At 41.3% G+C, this 17,990-nt stretch overlaps 1 protein-coding gene across 8 annotated transcripts in view; it reads left to right on the top strand.

Moving 5' to 3' along the window:
• Positions 1–17,990, top strand: part of il1rapl2 (interleukin 1 receptor accessory protein-like 2) — a 608,994-nt gene that overhangs the window by 577,300 nt on the left and 13,704 nt on the right. For 5 of the 8 annotated variants that reach the window (XM_034217408.1, XM_034217411.1, XM_034217412.1 and 2 more), the window contains 3 exons: positions 2,262–2,402; positions 3,407–3,467; positions 10,335–10,447. In XM_034217408.1, the coding sequence (XP_034073299.1) occupies positions 2,262–2,402; positions 3,407–3,467; positions 10,335–10,447 (315 nt within the window). The remainder of the gene's footprint in view (positions 1–2,261; positions 2,403–3,406; positions 3,468–10,334; positions 10,448–17,990) is intronic. The other 3 variants (XM_034217410.1, XM_034217413.1, XM_034217415.1) reach the window with 1 other exon arrangement.

Here is a 17,990-nt window from a genome sequence, read left to right on the forward strand (position 1 = left end):
TTACTTTGGACTTCTCTTCTGTAATAAGTAATAAGTGTTTACATTTAAATTCTGCTCCCATTTTCCTCTGCAATGATATCTGGAGACGGCAGTAAGTGACTCATTACTAATGGAAATATCTGAGAGAGATAGATGACATTGGAGATGGAGACTGAAGTGGAAGTTTCTAAATGTGCCTCATGACAAATGGAAACAATCTGAGTTTACCTCATTGCAGCGCAAATATTTGGTAATTAGTTGAATTTGACTATTTTCTTCCCCCTTGGACTACCACTCCTTCTCCCCCCCGCTCATTCCCTCCCTCCCCGCTCATTCCCTCCCTCCCCGCTCATTCCCTCCCTCATTCCCTCCCTCCCTCATTCCCTCCCTCCCTCATTCCCTCCCTCCTCTACCCACAGCGTCTCTGTGTAAAGGTGGTTTAGCTGCTCAGAGTAGAGTTGGAGAGACGTCTACTGGTGAAAATGTAGTAACACAGATTATATACTGTAAAGAGAGACCATTGTAAAATTAATATAAATAATAATTTAATTAATATAGCTATATTTTCAAAAAGGTCTTATATTGTGTTTTTCTGTCCTTTTTTAAAATCTGAATCTTATATCATTCAGTTTGATAATATATCCTGGATTCTCAGGTTTTAATATACAGTATACAGAAAAAAAGGCAAACGAGATAAAAATGGGAAGAAACATTTATTAAATGAAGCAAAGATATACATATGTGAAATGCTTTAAAATCAAACAGAAAATAAACAATGAATTTCAGTTTCAGATTAGTAGATTACCTTTTGATTACAGAAGTGTGCGTGGGTGTGTGTTTGTGAGATGGCAATGGTGCCAAAACATGGTGCACAAGCTATGTTTCATTCATCTCCCATACACTCATATTGCCTTTGAAAGCACTATCTTTCATTCACACACACACACACACACACACTGCTGATGTGAGGTAATTTATCTCTCTCAGTCAAGTCAACATACTCTGTGTGTTGAGTCCGACTTTATGTGTTTGTCAACTTGTAGTCAACATTTTATTCAATCTGCATTCACATGACCAATGGTAAATGGTTGTGTTTCTACGGAGAGAGCGGTGCTGCCCGACTAAGCCAAATTATTGGCACAAGCTAGCAGGAGAGGTAACCAAAGAAACAAAACCAGCAGTTTTAAGCAAAAGGCTCTGCGCATTAATAGCATCATAAATTAATCTCAACATTGAACAAACACACTATTGTGCATGTAAAACTATGAAAATAGCATTGATACTATCTCCGTGTGTAGTCAATAAAGACCCTCTAGCAATCATGAAGTATTATGATGCTTGACCTCATATGGCATTTAAAAAAAAACATATGTTGAGACTATAAAACATGAGTATGAGTGCGCTAAAAAGTTACACATTGAACCTGAACACAGGTAAGCTGTAGTTTTGATATTCATTCTGCCAGGTTTGGGGAAAATAGGACCCAAATGCAGTTAAAAAATACAAAAAGGTTTGTTAACAAAAGCGAGCTTTATTAAAAAAAGCCGAAGACAGGAAAAACAAGAAACTAATTAACTAAACTGGGGAGCACGACAGACAGGAACAAACTTACAGACAGGAACAGGCAGGAGACACGGACGAGCATAGGCGAGGGAACATGGACACGAAGAGACGACAGGTAGCATGGACATGAACCGACGAGCAGGTAACATAGACGAGGAGAGACGACAAACAGACATGGAAGACAAGACTAAATACACAGAAGGGTAATCATCACAGGACAAGACACAGCTGAGCAGGGGAGGCAGAAACACAAGGGCAACAGGTGAACACAATCAGACAATCAGACACACCAGGGAAACTAACGACATATATCCAAAACCATGTCACATTCAGCATCTGACCTTCCCAAAGTAGATTTCTCTAGAAAATTAACAAATATTTATAATTAGAAGCTAATAAATGCAATATTGCTAACCAGCTTCTCTGTGTGGTTTATCAGAAGTCATGTTAACCTGTCTCGCACATCATGTGCAGTGTGTGTACTTTGTTGCCTCCTTCAGTGAATTCTAAATACTGTGCTTCTTCGGCGGTAATTGTTATCAAAGCGCTTAATATTGCAGTGATTGCTTAGAAAAATACAATTGTAACTGTCTGTTTTTGTTTGGTTATTTATGTGAGTTTCAGTGTGAGTTATTGATTTAGGACATTTGTTTATTTTTTCCTTTTGATCTTTATTTATCTTGAAGTGTCTCATTGATTTGTTTCTTTCCTGACTGTAGACATGTATAGTCTGGAGTTGGCTGGTGGTCTGGGGGTCATACTGTTGCTGCTGGGAGTCCTCACTGCACTTTATAAGTGTTACAACCTGGAGATCATGCTCTGCTACAGGAGGCACTTTGGAAGCGATGAAACTGAAGATGGTAAGCTTTTTTAAATTGTTTTATTACTTTTTATGAATTGACTTGGTTTGTGAATTGGTGTACTTTGCTTAAATACAAAACATATTTCTTTACAGGCATTATACATTAAAATAAACTCCCCCTGGAGGGAACTTTGGGATTTTAGCCTTTGCAGACCATTTACATACAAATACCATTATAACACACTACAGGAAAGGGAAAACCCCAGAAGCATTGGGCCCCTTTAAATCTAAGATATTTATTTTATTTGTATATCTAATTTTTAAACCTTTTTTTTACCTCATGAAAGACAAAACCGTAATCATTCTGGAAAAAACAGCCGACATAATTATTAAACTGATAAGTTGGAAATAAATGTAAATGTGTATACACAACCATAGCCATAATAAGTTTGTTTTTTTGTGTGAGTAATAATAATAACACGTTGTATTTGGACACCTTAAACTGCATAGAACTCCACAGGTAGAAACTGTGACAGTATTTTAAAAAGCAGACGGGTAGGAGGGGGCGAGGCAGTCACATTTTGTAACAAACCAGATGATTGGAGGGGTGTAATCATCAGCAAGGGGATGTACTTATATATTAGAAAACAATAACAGCAAAGGTATGATATTGATATCAAATAAAAGATAGAGAATTATTACATTTAATCAAGTCGACGTAGGTCAAAGAAAGCAACTAAAAAAAAAACATCAAAGTAATCAATTCTTTTTTTTTTATTAGGCTTTATGTTTCTCTCAGTATCAAATGTTATATTGAAAAAGCATTAACATAAACAAACAAGCTGAAAGACAAGGAAAAACAAGTCATTTTGCAGTATTGATTTCGAATAAGTAAGCCTGATTTCTTGAGCAGAATATTCCCAAGATTTCATTTGTTCTCTTTAAATCCTGATGTAGAAATGACCAGGAAGTATCAGAATTCAGAATTGATTCAGTTAATTTGATTTAGTGTGAAAATATGCCCTGTGCTCTCACTCACTCACTCTGTCTCTCTCTTCACAGATAATAAGGAGTATGATGCCTATCTCTCCTACACTAAAGTGGACCTGGACTGTTTGGGCAGGTCAGTTACCTCTAAACATATATGTATATGTATTGAACAATGATTTTTTTTTTGTATCGTGTTAACAAAACCAGAATTCAAACTCACTAGCAGAGCTGAAATATGGAATGCAAACCTTGATCATGTGCTTAGAACATCTAAGGTAGTGTTTAAACTTGAATTTAAAAACCCGGAAATAACATTTTACCACTTTCGGTTCCCTCGTCTCAAAGTCATCAGTTTTCTGTTAAAAGCCTGAAATAAGATATGTGGTTAAAACAACCCTAAGAGATTTTCACATGTTGTTCTGCAACATGAAATACGTCACTAATTACCCCACTTGTGAATGTCTGACGCTTCTATGGGTCATAAAAACAGCAAGAGCTAACAAGTGACTACAAGAGACTACAACATTTCATCACGCCGACAAGACACCGCCTTTAGCTTAGGGGTGGTGATCTGTTAAAATGTTGAGATTGGCCGGCATTGCATGCAGCCTCAGAGCGCCAACCACATGGGATGCCTGCAATCCACAGAGCGACCAAGCACCAGAAACATCAGCTGCCTGCGCTCCTCCGGCCCAACCAAGAATCCAGTGGCCCAAATCCACGAGCAGAGCAGAGTGGCAGAAGTTTGATGTAGATTGCATTCTGGAAGGGACTGCCAAGGGGGATGTGGACCGGTGGCAGAACTCTATGGCTACCATCATCGTAAACATTGCAGCTGAGCAATTTGGACTAGAGGATGTCAAGACAGCTTGTGCTCCGAACACCCGAGCAAGGCAAATCCAGCAACTCAGGGAAGAAATTAAGTCTCTCAGGAGGGAGTACAAGAAGTCAGGAGAAGTTGAGAGGGTCAATACTCAAAACTCAATACCCCACAAGCTTGTTGGGGTTGCACTGGAGAGACACCACATACCACAGAAGGTAAAGGACATTATCGTCTGAGCTCCCCGGAAGATTCAAGGCCTGGATTTACCAGCACGGGATCCTCCCAAGAATCCTATTGACTCCGCTTATCTTTGAAGTTCCCATGACTGTAGTGAAAGGGTTAGAGTGCAAGGTGAGCAACTATCTCCGCAGATGGCTGGGCCTGTCTCGCAGCCTGAGCAGCATTGGGCTTTATGGGAACAGCAACAAGCTCAGGCTCCCTTTCAAAGTGGTCGGCACAGGAATTGTTCTGCGGACCGGGAGGAAGTGGAGGGCAGCCGAGGCAGTTCAGCCGGCGGAGGCTCGGCTGAAGCACAAGAACCTGGTTGGGAGTGTGGCACAGGGCAGGGCTGGACTTTGGATAATAACGTCCACCCAGTACGGCACTGCCATCGCAAAAAGACAGGCGAGAGCTGGTGCAAGAGGAGATACCTGCTTCAGTAGAGGAAGAGCAGGAACGCAGTACAGTGGCCATGCGACAGCAGGGTATCTGGATGAAGTGGGAACAGGCGATAGGGCGGAATGTTACCTTGCAGCACATCTGGAGGTGGAACCAACAGAGGATCAAGTTCTTGATTCAGGGAGTTTATGATGTCCTCCCCAGCCCTTAAAACCTGTTCACATGGGGCAAGTTAGAGACACCTGCATGCCCTTTGTGTTCTAAAATAGGGAATCTCGATCAAATCCTGAGCAGCTACTCCAAAGCACTGGGCAAGGGGCGTTATCGCTGGAGACATGACCAGGTCCTAAAGTCCATTGCTGAGGCAATAAGCAAGGGGATTAGTGATAGCAGATACACCAAAACTACAGCAAAGTCCATCAGGTTATTCAAAGAGGACGAGTGGCCGTTGAAAAGACTAAAGGGCTACTCTGCTGGTTTACTCTCCACAACACGAGACTGGGTGATGACAGTTGACCTTGAAAGGCAGCTGAACATTCCAACACACTTAAACCGGTCCAGACTGAGACATCCTCTTGGTCTCTGAGGCCATTAGACAGCTCATCTTGCTGGAGCTCACTATGCCCTGGAAGGAAAGGATGGAGGAAGCGCATGAGAAAGAAGACAAAGTACCAGGAGCTGGTGGAGGACTGCCGCAGAGGACTGATTAACCTCAGTCAGGTTGCCTGGAAGAAGGTGTCTGTTGCAAGACCTGAAACACCCAATAACTCCAGGAAACAACACTGAAGATGTGTTCAAGTTTGAGAATTAGAAGATATGTGTGGATTAACTTCTGATCAAAACGTGTGGGTATCATGAATGCAATGTTTGCCACAGAGTTTACTTTATGCCATATGTGACCCACTCTATCGAAAAAAATAGTTTTTTGGGGTTCGGGTGTTTTTGTTTGATTTTAAATAAACAAAGTCTTGGCTTTCAGATTATGGAACTTTTATTTCTAAAATCACACGATAAATACATTTTTGAAGCTTGTAAAGGGAAGATGACAGCTCTCACTCGCCACTGCTTCCCCTCCCTCCCTCCGGCTGAAATTATGAATGTAAGGCGTATAGTAATCATAGATAACACAGCAGGGTCCATTGCAGTTTGTTTTCATCTGATTTCAATTAAACAAAGTCTTGGCTTTCAGAATATTAAACTTGTTTCGGCAAATTCAGATGATAAATACAACTTTGAAGCTTCGGCATAATTACAAGCGGAGAACGGAGTAACTTGACGTCACAGCAGGCACAATACACACAAATGCAAAATTACACACACACACTTGCGAGCTTCCCCCAGACCAGTAATCCAAACGAAAACATCTTCCCTCCGTAGTATTTTTATCATTTGCTCCGCTAATAACCAATCAGATCAATGGATTCCAGAGAAGAGAAAACTTTGAAGGCCTTTTTCTCAAAATGATGACTCGGTGACAGTCATTATATAATGTGACATATTTTGCTTAATATTTGGAGTACAAAAACAATCCTGATATCATTAGAAAGCTAGGAATCTCCTCTTTCCAACAGTGTATACAACTCAAAATGTGTCTTCGGGTCAATGCGACTGATTTCGATGGAGCAGGTCACATATACCGAAATCCAATGGAAAAATCCTATTGCACTTGTGGGAGCCCTTTCTGATGCTAACTTCCTATATTGAAAATATTGTGAATCTTATATTTAAATGTTTACAATGATATTGAAAACAGTAGCATTGTAGCAAAGTAATCTAAAAGCCCATTTCAATCTCATAGTGCTTACAAAAAGAGAAAGATTTACAATCAAAACTATTTAGAGTCAACAATAAACCTAACCTGTATATCTTTTTTTGCATTTATTTTATTATAATTTATAACCTGGAGCACACAAGGAGAACAAAGCGACTCACAACAATTTGAAAGAGCAAGTCAGTGGCGTGGTCTGGCCTGGGAGTCCGGGGCACATTCAAGCTCGGCTCTGTCTGTGTGTGTGTTTAGCACAAGATCTTTTTTTTGCGAGAGAGAGCGCACCGGTATCGGGGATTGTTGTTAGCTAGCTGCGCTGACGGATATAAAAAGCCGTTTCTACAACAAGGTGGAGCAACACATCCTCACTCCCAGGTCGGCCTATGTTGACGTTATGTCAAGTCCCCTTTGTCGGCTTTTTCCAACGCAAGGGGGGCCCTTAGCGTCCATTTTCAACGCAAGGGGGGGGGGGGGGGGCCCTTAGCGTCCATTTTCAGCTTTCCGGGATGTCCATATGCTTCTATGGACGCTCATGGAAGCACGGCATTCGTTTGTGTCGGCTGCCCTTAAGGGCAATGTGAGCGTCCATTCTCATTGGATAACGGAGAATTGTACACCCGGAAGTAAGTATTCCCCTTACAGTCGATTGATTTTACAGTGATATCTGCACTACTCATCGACTAAAAAACACCAGATTATCCTTGTTAATTACACAACATTGATTGGTTTAAATTGTGTGCAATGCTTTTGTATTTTTCCCCTTCGATTCGGAGAAACAAATATTTTTTCGGAGTAAAGGATGGCAGAAGACACTACACTACCCAGAATCCCCAGCTATCGTTTGGACTACACCATGTGCTCTGTTTGACGTCATGTGATCTTCAAATTTCTCCCTGCAGAAAAAAAAAACATGGCCGAACTTCGTTTTATTCTCGATGGAAAATGCCTATTTTAAAGTTAGTTTGGCCATTAAAATGCGTTTTGATGTCATTTGATGCGAGAAATATGAGTTGTTATTTCAGATTATGTGTGCAGTGGATGTACATGATCTTTAGTTTGCTAGTTATTACGAAGATTACTTCAGGAAATTGCGTCCATAACGTTTTCATTGTTACCAAGGTGGTTGCTAGGGACGCTGCTATCGATATTATTTCTGTTATGTTGTGTAACTGTTTAATGGTGTTATCTTTATTGTTACCCCCTTCCCCGTCAATGTATAGTGTTGGTCCACAGCGAAAACATATTAGTTTAACAAAATCCGCATCTAAAGATAGCCTACGTTATTTTCCCCTGTGCAATTCCAGTCTCACATCTCAGAGCACATCGTCATTAACAAATACCGGAAACAGACCAAAAACATTTTTTTTAAATAAAATAATACTTTATTCCGAATGTGCTTGCTTTTCTCTTTGAAAGTCATCACATACCGGCATTGTAATACACGGTTCGGCTGCATTAAATATTACATATCTGCCGTAGTTCTGTATTTATAGAGCCCTGATGAGAAGACTTCTAGACAAACATGAGGAACTGAAAACGTGACGTGGATCATAAATATATCAGCAGTTAAACAACATCTTACATTTCTTTTCACACAATACGTCTCCATGCAGTATCAACACTAATTCGGCTGACTTTTATATTTGATCCAATTGGTAGATAGGCTGTATTTACACCATAAAGGTGCACACCTGATATAAAGGGACACCTAGTGGTTAAAGCATGTTATTGAATTTCATTATTTGTATTATTAGATATTAATAGGATCCCTATAAAGTATATTCATTACTCGTTATTCTCTACTAATAGTCCATTAAAGACTGTATATAATGACTATTTTGCACATCCCTTTCAAGATTTCAAGATTTTCTAAGGTTTATTGACATATCATATAGGCCTACACAACTATGGTGTAGTTATGCATTGAATGAAAAACTTGGGTCGCAGGTTCCTCAATAGTGCATTACAAGACATCTATCAATATTTGTGCGTACCTCCAGCAATGTTAACTATGCTGAAGCACTTATTTTAACTGATATTATACATAATGTATTATACTCTTATAAGATGTATGTAGATATTTCATCTCCGGCCTTGTCAGGTATTGAACAATCAATAAATAAAGAACACAGAATTGTTGAATATAAAACACAGAATTTGTGTGATTATACTAAATGATTTACAAATAAACACCACTGCATATTTAACTGTTACACATGCTGATGTAACGCAAATGTTCCAACTTGGGATCAATAAAGTATATCTTATCTTAAGACTTAAGCTGATCGATGGCTACTGCCATATTTGCAAAATGTGCCTCTGAACCTTGACAAGTGCATGTTTCAGGCTTATCAATTAATGTAATGTTATCAATTAACAACAGGGGTCACAAACATAAGACCAGCTGTTAAATAAAGCTCTTCTGACCTTAGCTGGCATGTGGGTATATATATTAATGCTGCCCATTATGGGCACAAGCAATTTTCACCCATTTATTAATTATATGTTTTAAATGTGAGTGTTTCCTACCCCCTAAACCTCCAGGGATGTACACAGTTTAATACTGGCAACTTCTTATTATGGGAAATACGAAAACGTCTTTTAAAACTACAACTCCCAGAGACGTGCCATAGATAGAGAACATGTTGCGAAACAGAATAGCCAGCATGTGTAGTTCTGGGAACGGGGGAGGGGGGGACGCGGTGGACCCGTTCAAATCCAGTTTTGGACAGTCTGCCGTTCGAGGCTCGGCGTAACCCTCGGAGCACACTCTCCAATCACAGAGCTTGAGGACTATCACGGGGTTTGTCAAAGAGAGCACATGGTGTAGTCCAAACGATAGCTGGGGATTCTGGGTAGTGTAGTGTCTTCTGCCATCCTTTACTCCGAAAAAATATTTGTTTCTCCGAATCGAAGGGGAGAAATACAAAAGCATTGCACACAATTTAAACCAATCAATGTTGTGTAATTAACAAGGATAATCTGGTGTTTTTTAGTCGATGAGTAGTGCAGATATCACTGTAAAATCAATCGACAGTAAGGGGAATACTTACTTCCGGGTGTACAATTCTCTGTTATCCAATGGGAATGGACGCTCACATTGCCTTTAAGGGCAGCCGACACAAACGAATGCCGTGCTTCCATGAGCGTCCATAGAAGCATATGGACATCCCGGAAAGCTGAAAATGGACGCTAAGGGCCCCCCCCTTGCGTTGGAAAAAGCCGACACAGGGGACTTGACATAACGTCAACATAGGCCGACCTGGGAGTGAGGATGTGTTGGGTGGAGCGAGAGTTCTCTGCCTCAGATAACTACAGCTCGGGTGAAGTAAAGGACTCTGTTTGGATAGTTACTGTTAGTCTAAGTTATCTCAGTGGGTCTCAAATGGTTTGGTCACCATTACGTAAACAAATTATTTTCATTTCCAAACCACACCTTTATATAATTGTATAACCTCTGTGATATTTATTGTTGGTGTCAATTGAGTAAAACATTTAATCATGTTAATCGCAATAATAATCTGTAATAACATACTAGTAATTCATTTTATTTTGGACAGATATAAGATAAATACATGTACGGTGTAATGATGAAGAAATGCATGACAAACTGCTAGGAGAAATCAGAGGGTTTGTACCTTTCAGCTTAGTTTTAATGGCTTCTGAATTATTGCCATGAAGTCAGACCAGAACCTAAAAATGAGCATGTTAATGTTACCTCAGCTCCAAAAATGGTTGATCTTGCAGTTTACACTTCACTTATTAAAGTTATTGTTTTTTGTCCTCCTCAGCAGAGGAAGCAGCGACGAAGAAACATTTGCTTTGGAGATCTTGCCGGACGTTTTAGAGAAACATTATGGATACAAGCTGTTTTTACCAGACAGAGATCTCATACCCAGCAGCAGTAAGTATCCATACTCTATACACACACACACACACACACACATACACACACACACACACACACACACATACACACACACACACACACACACACACACACACACACTCACACACACATTCTGTCTATCCCTCTCTATGGGCCGTTATAGCCCCAAACACGCAAAATCCCTCACTGTCAGAATAGATAGGATGGTGATTCTCATTTTAACACACTCACAAACAGACACACACATGTCTGCGTAAGATCTCAGGTGATAATCAAAAACACACACACAAAAACTAAGTCTACAGAGCGTCACTTGACCTAAATAACAGTTGCTCACACGTTTATTTTCATGTTTTTTATATTAAAGCAACACACACAAACACAATCTAAGTCTTTCACAGCGTGATTTACATCTATATCTCACTTTCACACCAACAAATTCCCATGTGCACAGAGTTCACACAACACACACCGTTTGTCATTGTATCTGGGGATATATGTCTGTCCAACTGGAATGGGAAATATGATTGTTATTGCTCCATCTGTCAATGCTGTGACCTGACACACACACAGGTCCACTAATCTGTGTTGATAGAAATCATTTTGGTACATGCAATAAGAAGAGCATAAGATGAAAAATGTGGATACTGTAATATAAAGATTTGTTAGTATTCTCAACACACACACACACACACACACACACACACACACACACATCCATCATTGTTAAAGTCATCCCTGGCTTTGCTCGCTGCAGGGAAGGTGAATGGAGAATATAGATTGGAATGTACGCAGGTTCATCTGCTTCGTATGAGTGTTTTTCACGGAAAACCACAATTGTTAAGGAGGTTATGCCCATTTTCAGGAGTACGCTTATCCGGTCTACATGTGTTTTGTAGACTTGGGGAAGGCGTATGACCGAGTTCCCAGGGAGTTACTGTGGGAGGTGCTGCTGTATGGGGTGAGGGGGTCTCTACTCAGGGCCATCCAATCTCTGTACTCCCAAAGCGAGAGCTGTGTCCGGGTCCTCGGCAGTAAGTCGGACCCATTTCCGGTGAGGGTTGGCCTCCGCCAGGGCTGCGCTTTGTCACCAATCCTGTTTGTAATATACATGGATCGGATTTCGAGGCGTAGTCGTGGGGAGGGGGTCTGCAGTTCGGTGGACTAAGGATTGCACCACTGCTTTTAGCAGATGATGTGTTTCTAATGGCTTCATCGGTCTTCGACCTTCAGCACTCACTGGATCGGTTCGCAACCGAGTGTGAAGCGGCTGGGATGAGGATCAGCACCTCCAAATCTGAGGCCATGGTTCTCAGCAGGAAACCGATGGACTGTCCACTCCAAGTAGGGAATGAGTCCTTACCCCAAGTGAAGGAGTTCAAGTATCTCGGGGTCTTGTTCTCGAGTGAGGGAACAATGGAGCGTGAGATGGGCCGGAGAATCGGAGCAGCGGGAGCGGTACTGCAGTCGCTTTACCGCACCGTTGTGACGAAAAGGGAGCTGAGCCAGAAGGCAAAGCTCTCTGTCTTCCGGGCCATTTTCATTCGTACCCTCACCTATGGTCATGAAGGATGGGTCATGACCGAAAGAACGAGATCGCGGATACAAGCGGCCGAGATGGGTTTTCTCCGCAGGGTGGCTGGTGTCTCCCTTAGGTGAGAATTTCGGTCATCCGGGAGGGACTCGGAGTTGAACCGCTCCTCCTTCGCGTCAAAAGGAGCCAGTTGAGGTGGTTCGGGCACCTAGTAAGGTTGCCACCTGGGCGCCTCCCTAGGGAGGTGTTCCAGGCACGTCCAGCTGGGAAGAGACCAAGGGGTAGACCTAGGACCAGGTGGAGGGATTATATCTCTTCACTGGCCTGGGAGCGTCTTGGGATCCCCCAGTCAGAGCTGGTTGATGTCGCCAGGGAAAGGAAAGTTTGGGGCTCTCTGCTGGAACTGTTACCTCCGCGACCCGACCACGGATAAGCGGGAGAAAATGGATGGATGGATGGATTATCTCTTATCTTATCTTAATAAGCATGGATGTGTAAGAGAACTGGATACAGCGTTACAGGCGGGATCTCATTCATTCCTATCAGAGTTGCTCAGTGGCACGCACAAAGCCAAAATGGCCTGCCTCTCAAGAGCAAAGGTACCCGTATCTAGGCCCAAAGAGCGTATGTGCCCTTGAGTTAAGCTTAAGCCCCGCCTTCGATCCGCAGCGTGACAATCGACTTGGCTCAGTCAAATGAATGGAGAGAGAAAATAACTCTGGATTCTGCTTTAAGCAAATTTCAAAACTTTTGGACCCCAACGATTTTGAACGGTAAGTTGATTTTATTTGTTTTAATCCACCTTTTTATCCAAAGCGACTTACTTATGATGTTATGCTAAAATGTTGAATACATTTGCTTCAGGATATGGTACACATCTTATACCTGCTATTATTTTTTAAAGCTTTTTTCAGAGGCGCCTGGTTACTTTCACTGCAGTATAAAACAAATTAATTCAGATATGAAGCCATTCTCTACTCTGCATTAGCATTTTATTACCACAACCTGTCCAAAAGACTAAAATAACTTTATAATTTGAAGCTCCAAAGGAATATGTGTTCTTTGAACTATTCAACATTTTCTCTTAAAATACATTAATACATTTACTTAATTATGGTTTATAATGAATCACCCTAAGCCAACATTAGTCCTCCTCCCAGCACATTCTCTACAAAAAAACACACATGCATCCTAAGCGGGGTTTGAAAAGTCATATTTCCAGAGGCTGCCTCTCAGTTCCCTAATAACATTCCAACAACAAATGTCCACTGTGCAAAACATGCATAGCTTACACTAAGCTGCATATGAATGAAAGGTTACAGATTGTGAAAATAAATGAGTTGGTAACAGCCACCCAAAAGAGTTTCCTTTTCAATGCTTACCAAAGCTATTGACAGAGCAACATGGTAAAAAAAAAAACACGTTCAATTATCCACTCCATTAGCCCTCCGAAGAGTGCGAGAGTTAAACAACGGGGTCATTGGCTTGTGTTTTCAATTAATTGATTTACATAATCCTCAGAAATACAGAGCGGGAAGAGGTAGGGAAGGGCAGAACAGAGGGGGGGGGGAGAAAAAGACAGAGAAAGATGAAGAGAGGGATGGAAAAGCAGAGAAGAGAAAAAAAGGAGTGAATTTTCAGATGCAGTGTACTATTTGTGCCCCTCAAATTGAGCGGGAAATCAAAATGTGTTGTTGGAGAGTCTCCGTCATTAATTTAGTTAGCACAAGAAAATATGGTAGCAGTAGACGTCACGGAGATAGGAGATTTGTTTTTCACAGATCACTCAGTTTTAGACACTTTCGGGAACTACAAATTTGAAAAATAATGGGAACGGCGTACTTTCCCAATTAATTATAAATAGGACAGTTGGGGAAGATGAGTTTAAATAGACCTAAGGATTAAGCAACAGCACTACAGTGAGGATGGAAATAAGCATTTGTGAAGCTCTGTAATAGGTTGCTCAGATTTTAGTTATTGTTTTTTCTTTTGGACATTAGAAGGTGGCTAATGGTTGCCATATTGCTAACGATATATGAAATGGATTTAACTTCTCATTTTGGGAAATTCAACTAACTGAAAATATGCTATCTGTTCCAGCCATTGAGTGGTGCAGCGGTGACGTATTTTGTAGGACGACCCGGCAGTTATGTATCTTTGCAAGGGCTCTCTCGACAAATACAATGGGACTGTTTCATTGGATTTCAGTATATTGCAGAAAATAAGCTTTGTAGGAAACACACGTTTATGATACTTCCAAGTTTTAGTCAGCAGAATAATCTCCACATATAAACACCACTCTTTACATTTTTGATGCATAAATGTAAAAAGCTAACAACATCATGGTACCATGGTTGCGCATCACCACCACTAAGCTTTAAATGGACTGTTGTTCGGACGGTTGATGTTTAGTAGTCTCATTTAGTCACTTGTTAGCAAGCTCTGTTTTCCAGACACAAAGAAGCTTCGGACATTCACAATTTGGGTGGTTACTGACGTATCTAATGTCTTAGTACAAAACGTGAAAATCTCTTAAGCTTCTGTTTCAACAGACGTCACATTTCCTTCCATAAGTTATAAGTAAAAGCTGATGGTGGTCAGCACAACTCTGACTCCCAGTAAAGAGCTGTTACCAAAACTCTTGCACAAGCATTCCTGTCACTCTGCTGTAAACTCCTGCCAGTCATTTCCTGAACAAAAAAGGGGAAGGATGACGCCAGCAAAAATACATCAGATACCATTGTTACGACCCTGGGTCGTTATGTTGTTTGTGTGCAGGTATTTTCTTCCTACTCCTGTGTCTGTGGCTGCGTATGAGTGAACAGGTGGTGCCCGGTAGCTGATTGGAGGCCCTCGACAGGCTGATTGGTCCACCTGGGGAGACGGGAGGATATTTAACTGCAGCCGTGCAGTTCCTCGGCCGCTCTCACTGACTCCGCTTCTCCTACTCCCAACGCGGCGCTTTTTTAAAATATTTTGTTCTGTGGTGCTGTGAGCGCACCCTGGTATCGTTTTGTCCTTCTCCTCTGGCTACGGGCCAGTGTCACTTTACCTGTCTTTGCAAGACGGATGTATGTTCTCAGGAGTGCAAACCCTTTTGTTTTTATTTTCCCTTTTGGATTGATCGTTTTCTCCTGTTTACGTTAGTGTAGGTACTGTAAGAAGCCTGTATGTTATTTCTCGGTTAGGTAAGATTTTGAGTTGTAAGGATTGTTTCTTTTTAGTTGGTTTTGCTACTCCTGTTTGTGTATATTTTTTGATAAATACATTTACCAAACGCTTTCTCTGACTCGGTGTCCGTGTTCTTGGGAGTGGGAAGAGTGGGGGAGAGTGCACATTTTGTGCTGCGCCTAGGTTCCCCTATACCTGGGCGTAACACCATACATACTGATGTTCAATGTTCTCTGCCTCTTTATTTAAGAACTTTAAATCTTATTGTTTGTCTTTGCATTTTTGGGAAAGATATGCAAAGCTAAAAAAAATACCTCAACATATTTCAAGTCAAACAGAAATAGGGACATGTGGGTGTTCAAAGTGCAGTTGTGATTAAAATTCAAAACTACTAGCTCTCCTGAAAAATAAATTACCTTTAAGCACCTATAATGGTTACCCAATACTTAATTTCAATGTATCTCACAATGTTGAGCTATTCTTTTTAAGAAAAGCTTTTTCAATATTGGTCCTCTGACGGACCTGTTAAATATGTTATTGTCTTATGCACTTGATAGTACATTTTGTGTTCCATAATAGCATATGCCTCTTTTCTTCTTCCCCTAAAGTGAGATGAGAACATTCAAATCAAATCAAGTTTTATTTATATAGCACATTTATAAACGATTTTTGGTCGAGCCAAAGTGCTGTACATATAATAAAAATAGCCTACAGTAGAGACACTTTACAGCAAATACAACAGCACAGATTGTTCAGAATATCAGTATGAGAAAAACGACACCCTCTATCCTTAGACCCTCACATCGTACAAGGAAAAACTTCCAGAGAAAACCCACAGTTTAAGGGGAAAAAATGGGAGAAACCTCAGGGAGAGCAGCAGAGGAGGGATCCCTCTCCCAGGATGGACAGACGTGCAATAGATGCCGTGTGTAAATCGAAGAGATAATACATTTTACAGCATATAGACCGAATGTTAGGAAATGCATGTGTCTGTAATAAGAAGATGAATCCACGAGGATGTCAGCTACAATCCTGTGGAAGCCATCAGGGAAGCAGCATGACGAGACCCAAGGCAGGACCGCAGAGACAGGTTCAGCCACGACCCGAAGTCCACAACTTAATCCAGAACTCAGGATAGAGGATCCAAGACACAGGACTACAGCAAGAGGATCAGCCTCGACTCCGGATCCCGGCATAGATAGGCCTATAGATACAAAACAAGAAAAAAGATTTGGCTGGGTTAATCGGAACAAGAGAATACACAGACACAGACAGAGAGGGAAAAGGTCATTGGATAAAAGTTATTCTTGATAACCCTCTAGAAAGATCTCATGAACTTCCCCACTCAATCTATCAAGACCCGAGCAGTTCTATTAGATATAGGATAAGAAACAGAGATAGGGAGCACAACAACTTATCTCTTCGTCAGATGCACTCCCCCGCTTATCTAAGCGACTCTGTACCCCGTTACCCTCTACAAGGCCATAGCCCAGCAGAGGGAAAATGGGGGGTGTGTAAGGGTAAGGATTTTTAAGAATAAACCGCAAGGGTCTAAAGGGAAAAAAGATTAAATATAAGGTACTATATTTTAAGTAATCCTATCTACTATTCCTATATTCGAATAATGTATAAACTATTTTAAAAATACTTTATGAAATCCTATGTTATGTTATAAATATTAAAATAAAGAACTAAATGAATAAATAACTGAATAAATAAATATTTAAACAAAAGCCAGAGAGAAAAAGTGAGTTTTAAGTGTTGATTTAAAAACCCCCAGGGTCTGGGCCGACCTCACATGGAGGGGCAAAGTATTCCAGAGCCTAGGGCCAGCCGCTGCGAAAGCTCGATGCCTGGTCTTAGGCACTATCAACAACAGCTGATCAGCCGACCTTAAGGCTCTGCCTGGGGTGTAGCAATGGAGGAGTTCGGCTGTATAGGCAGGAGCCAGCCCATTTAGGGCTTTGAAAACAAATAAAAGGAGTTTAAAATCTATTCTGAACCGAACTGGAAGCCAGTGCAATGAAGCCAGAATTGGGGTGATATGGTCACGCTTTTTATGGCCAGTCAGAAGATGTGCAGCTGCATTCTGAACTAGCTGGAGGCGTCTAATTGAGGCCTGGTCCATACCCACATACAGAGCATTGCAGTAATCCAGTCTCGAGGTAACAAAGGCGTTAATAACCCTTTCTAGGTCTTTAAAAGATAAAAACGACTTGGTCTTAGCCAATAGTCGTATTTTGAAAAAGCAGGTCTTGACTACAGCTAACCTGCTTATCAAATGTAAAGGCGCTGTTGAAGGTCACTCCAAGGTTCATAACAGAGGGGAGGATATTTTTATTGAGGGAGCCCAGAATATCAACCGGGGAGACTGTTGGTTGGGGTCCAAAAAAGATGACCTCGGTCTTACTCTCATTGAGGGTGAGGAAGTTTTGGCTCAGCCAGGATTTAATCTCTGTTAAGCAGTCCTTCAACTGCTGTAATGAGTTGGCATTTTGATTGAGAGGCAGAGATATCTGTACATCATCAGCGTAACAATGGAAGGGGATATTATGTTTTGTGATAATTGAACCTAGGGGCAGTATGTACAATAGAAAAAGGATGGGGCCCAGAATCAAGCCTTGGGGAACCCCACAGGTAAGAGGGGCTTTGGCAGAGGAGAAAGCACCTAATTGCACTGAGAAGCTACGGTCCGTCAAATAAGACCTGAACCATGCAAGGGCAGAGCCTGTAATGCCTGCGGACTGTTCAAGCCGTGACAACAGGATACTATGATCCACAGTGTCAAAGGCAGCAGTTAAATCTAACAGCACCAAGACAGCTGGTCTGCCTGAGTCGGCGGCTAAGAGCAGA

The sequence above is a fragment of the Gymnodraco acuticeps genome, unplaced genomic scaffold (genome assembly GCF_902827175.1).
Source record: "Gymnodraco acuticeps unplaced genomic scaffold, fGymAcu1.1, whole genome shotgun sequence".
NCBI classification, from domain to species: domain Eukaryota; kingdom Metazoa; phylum Chordata; class Actinopteri; order Perciformes; family Bathydraconidae; genus Gymnodraco; species Gymnodraco acuticeps.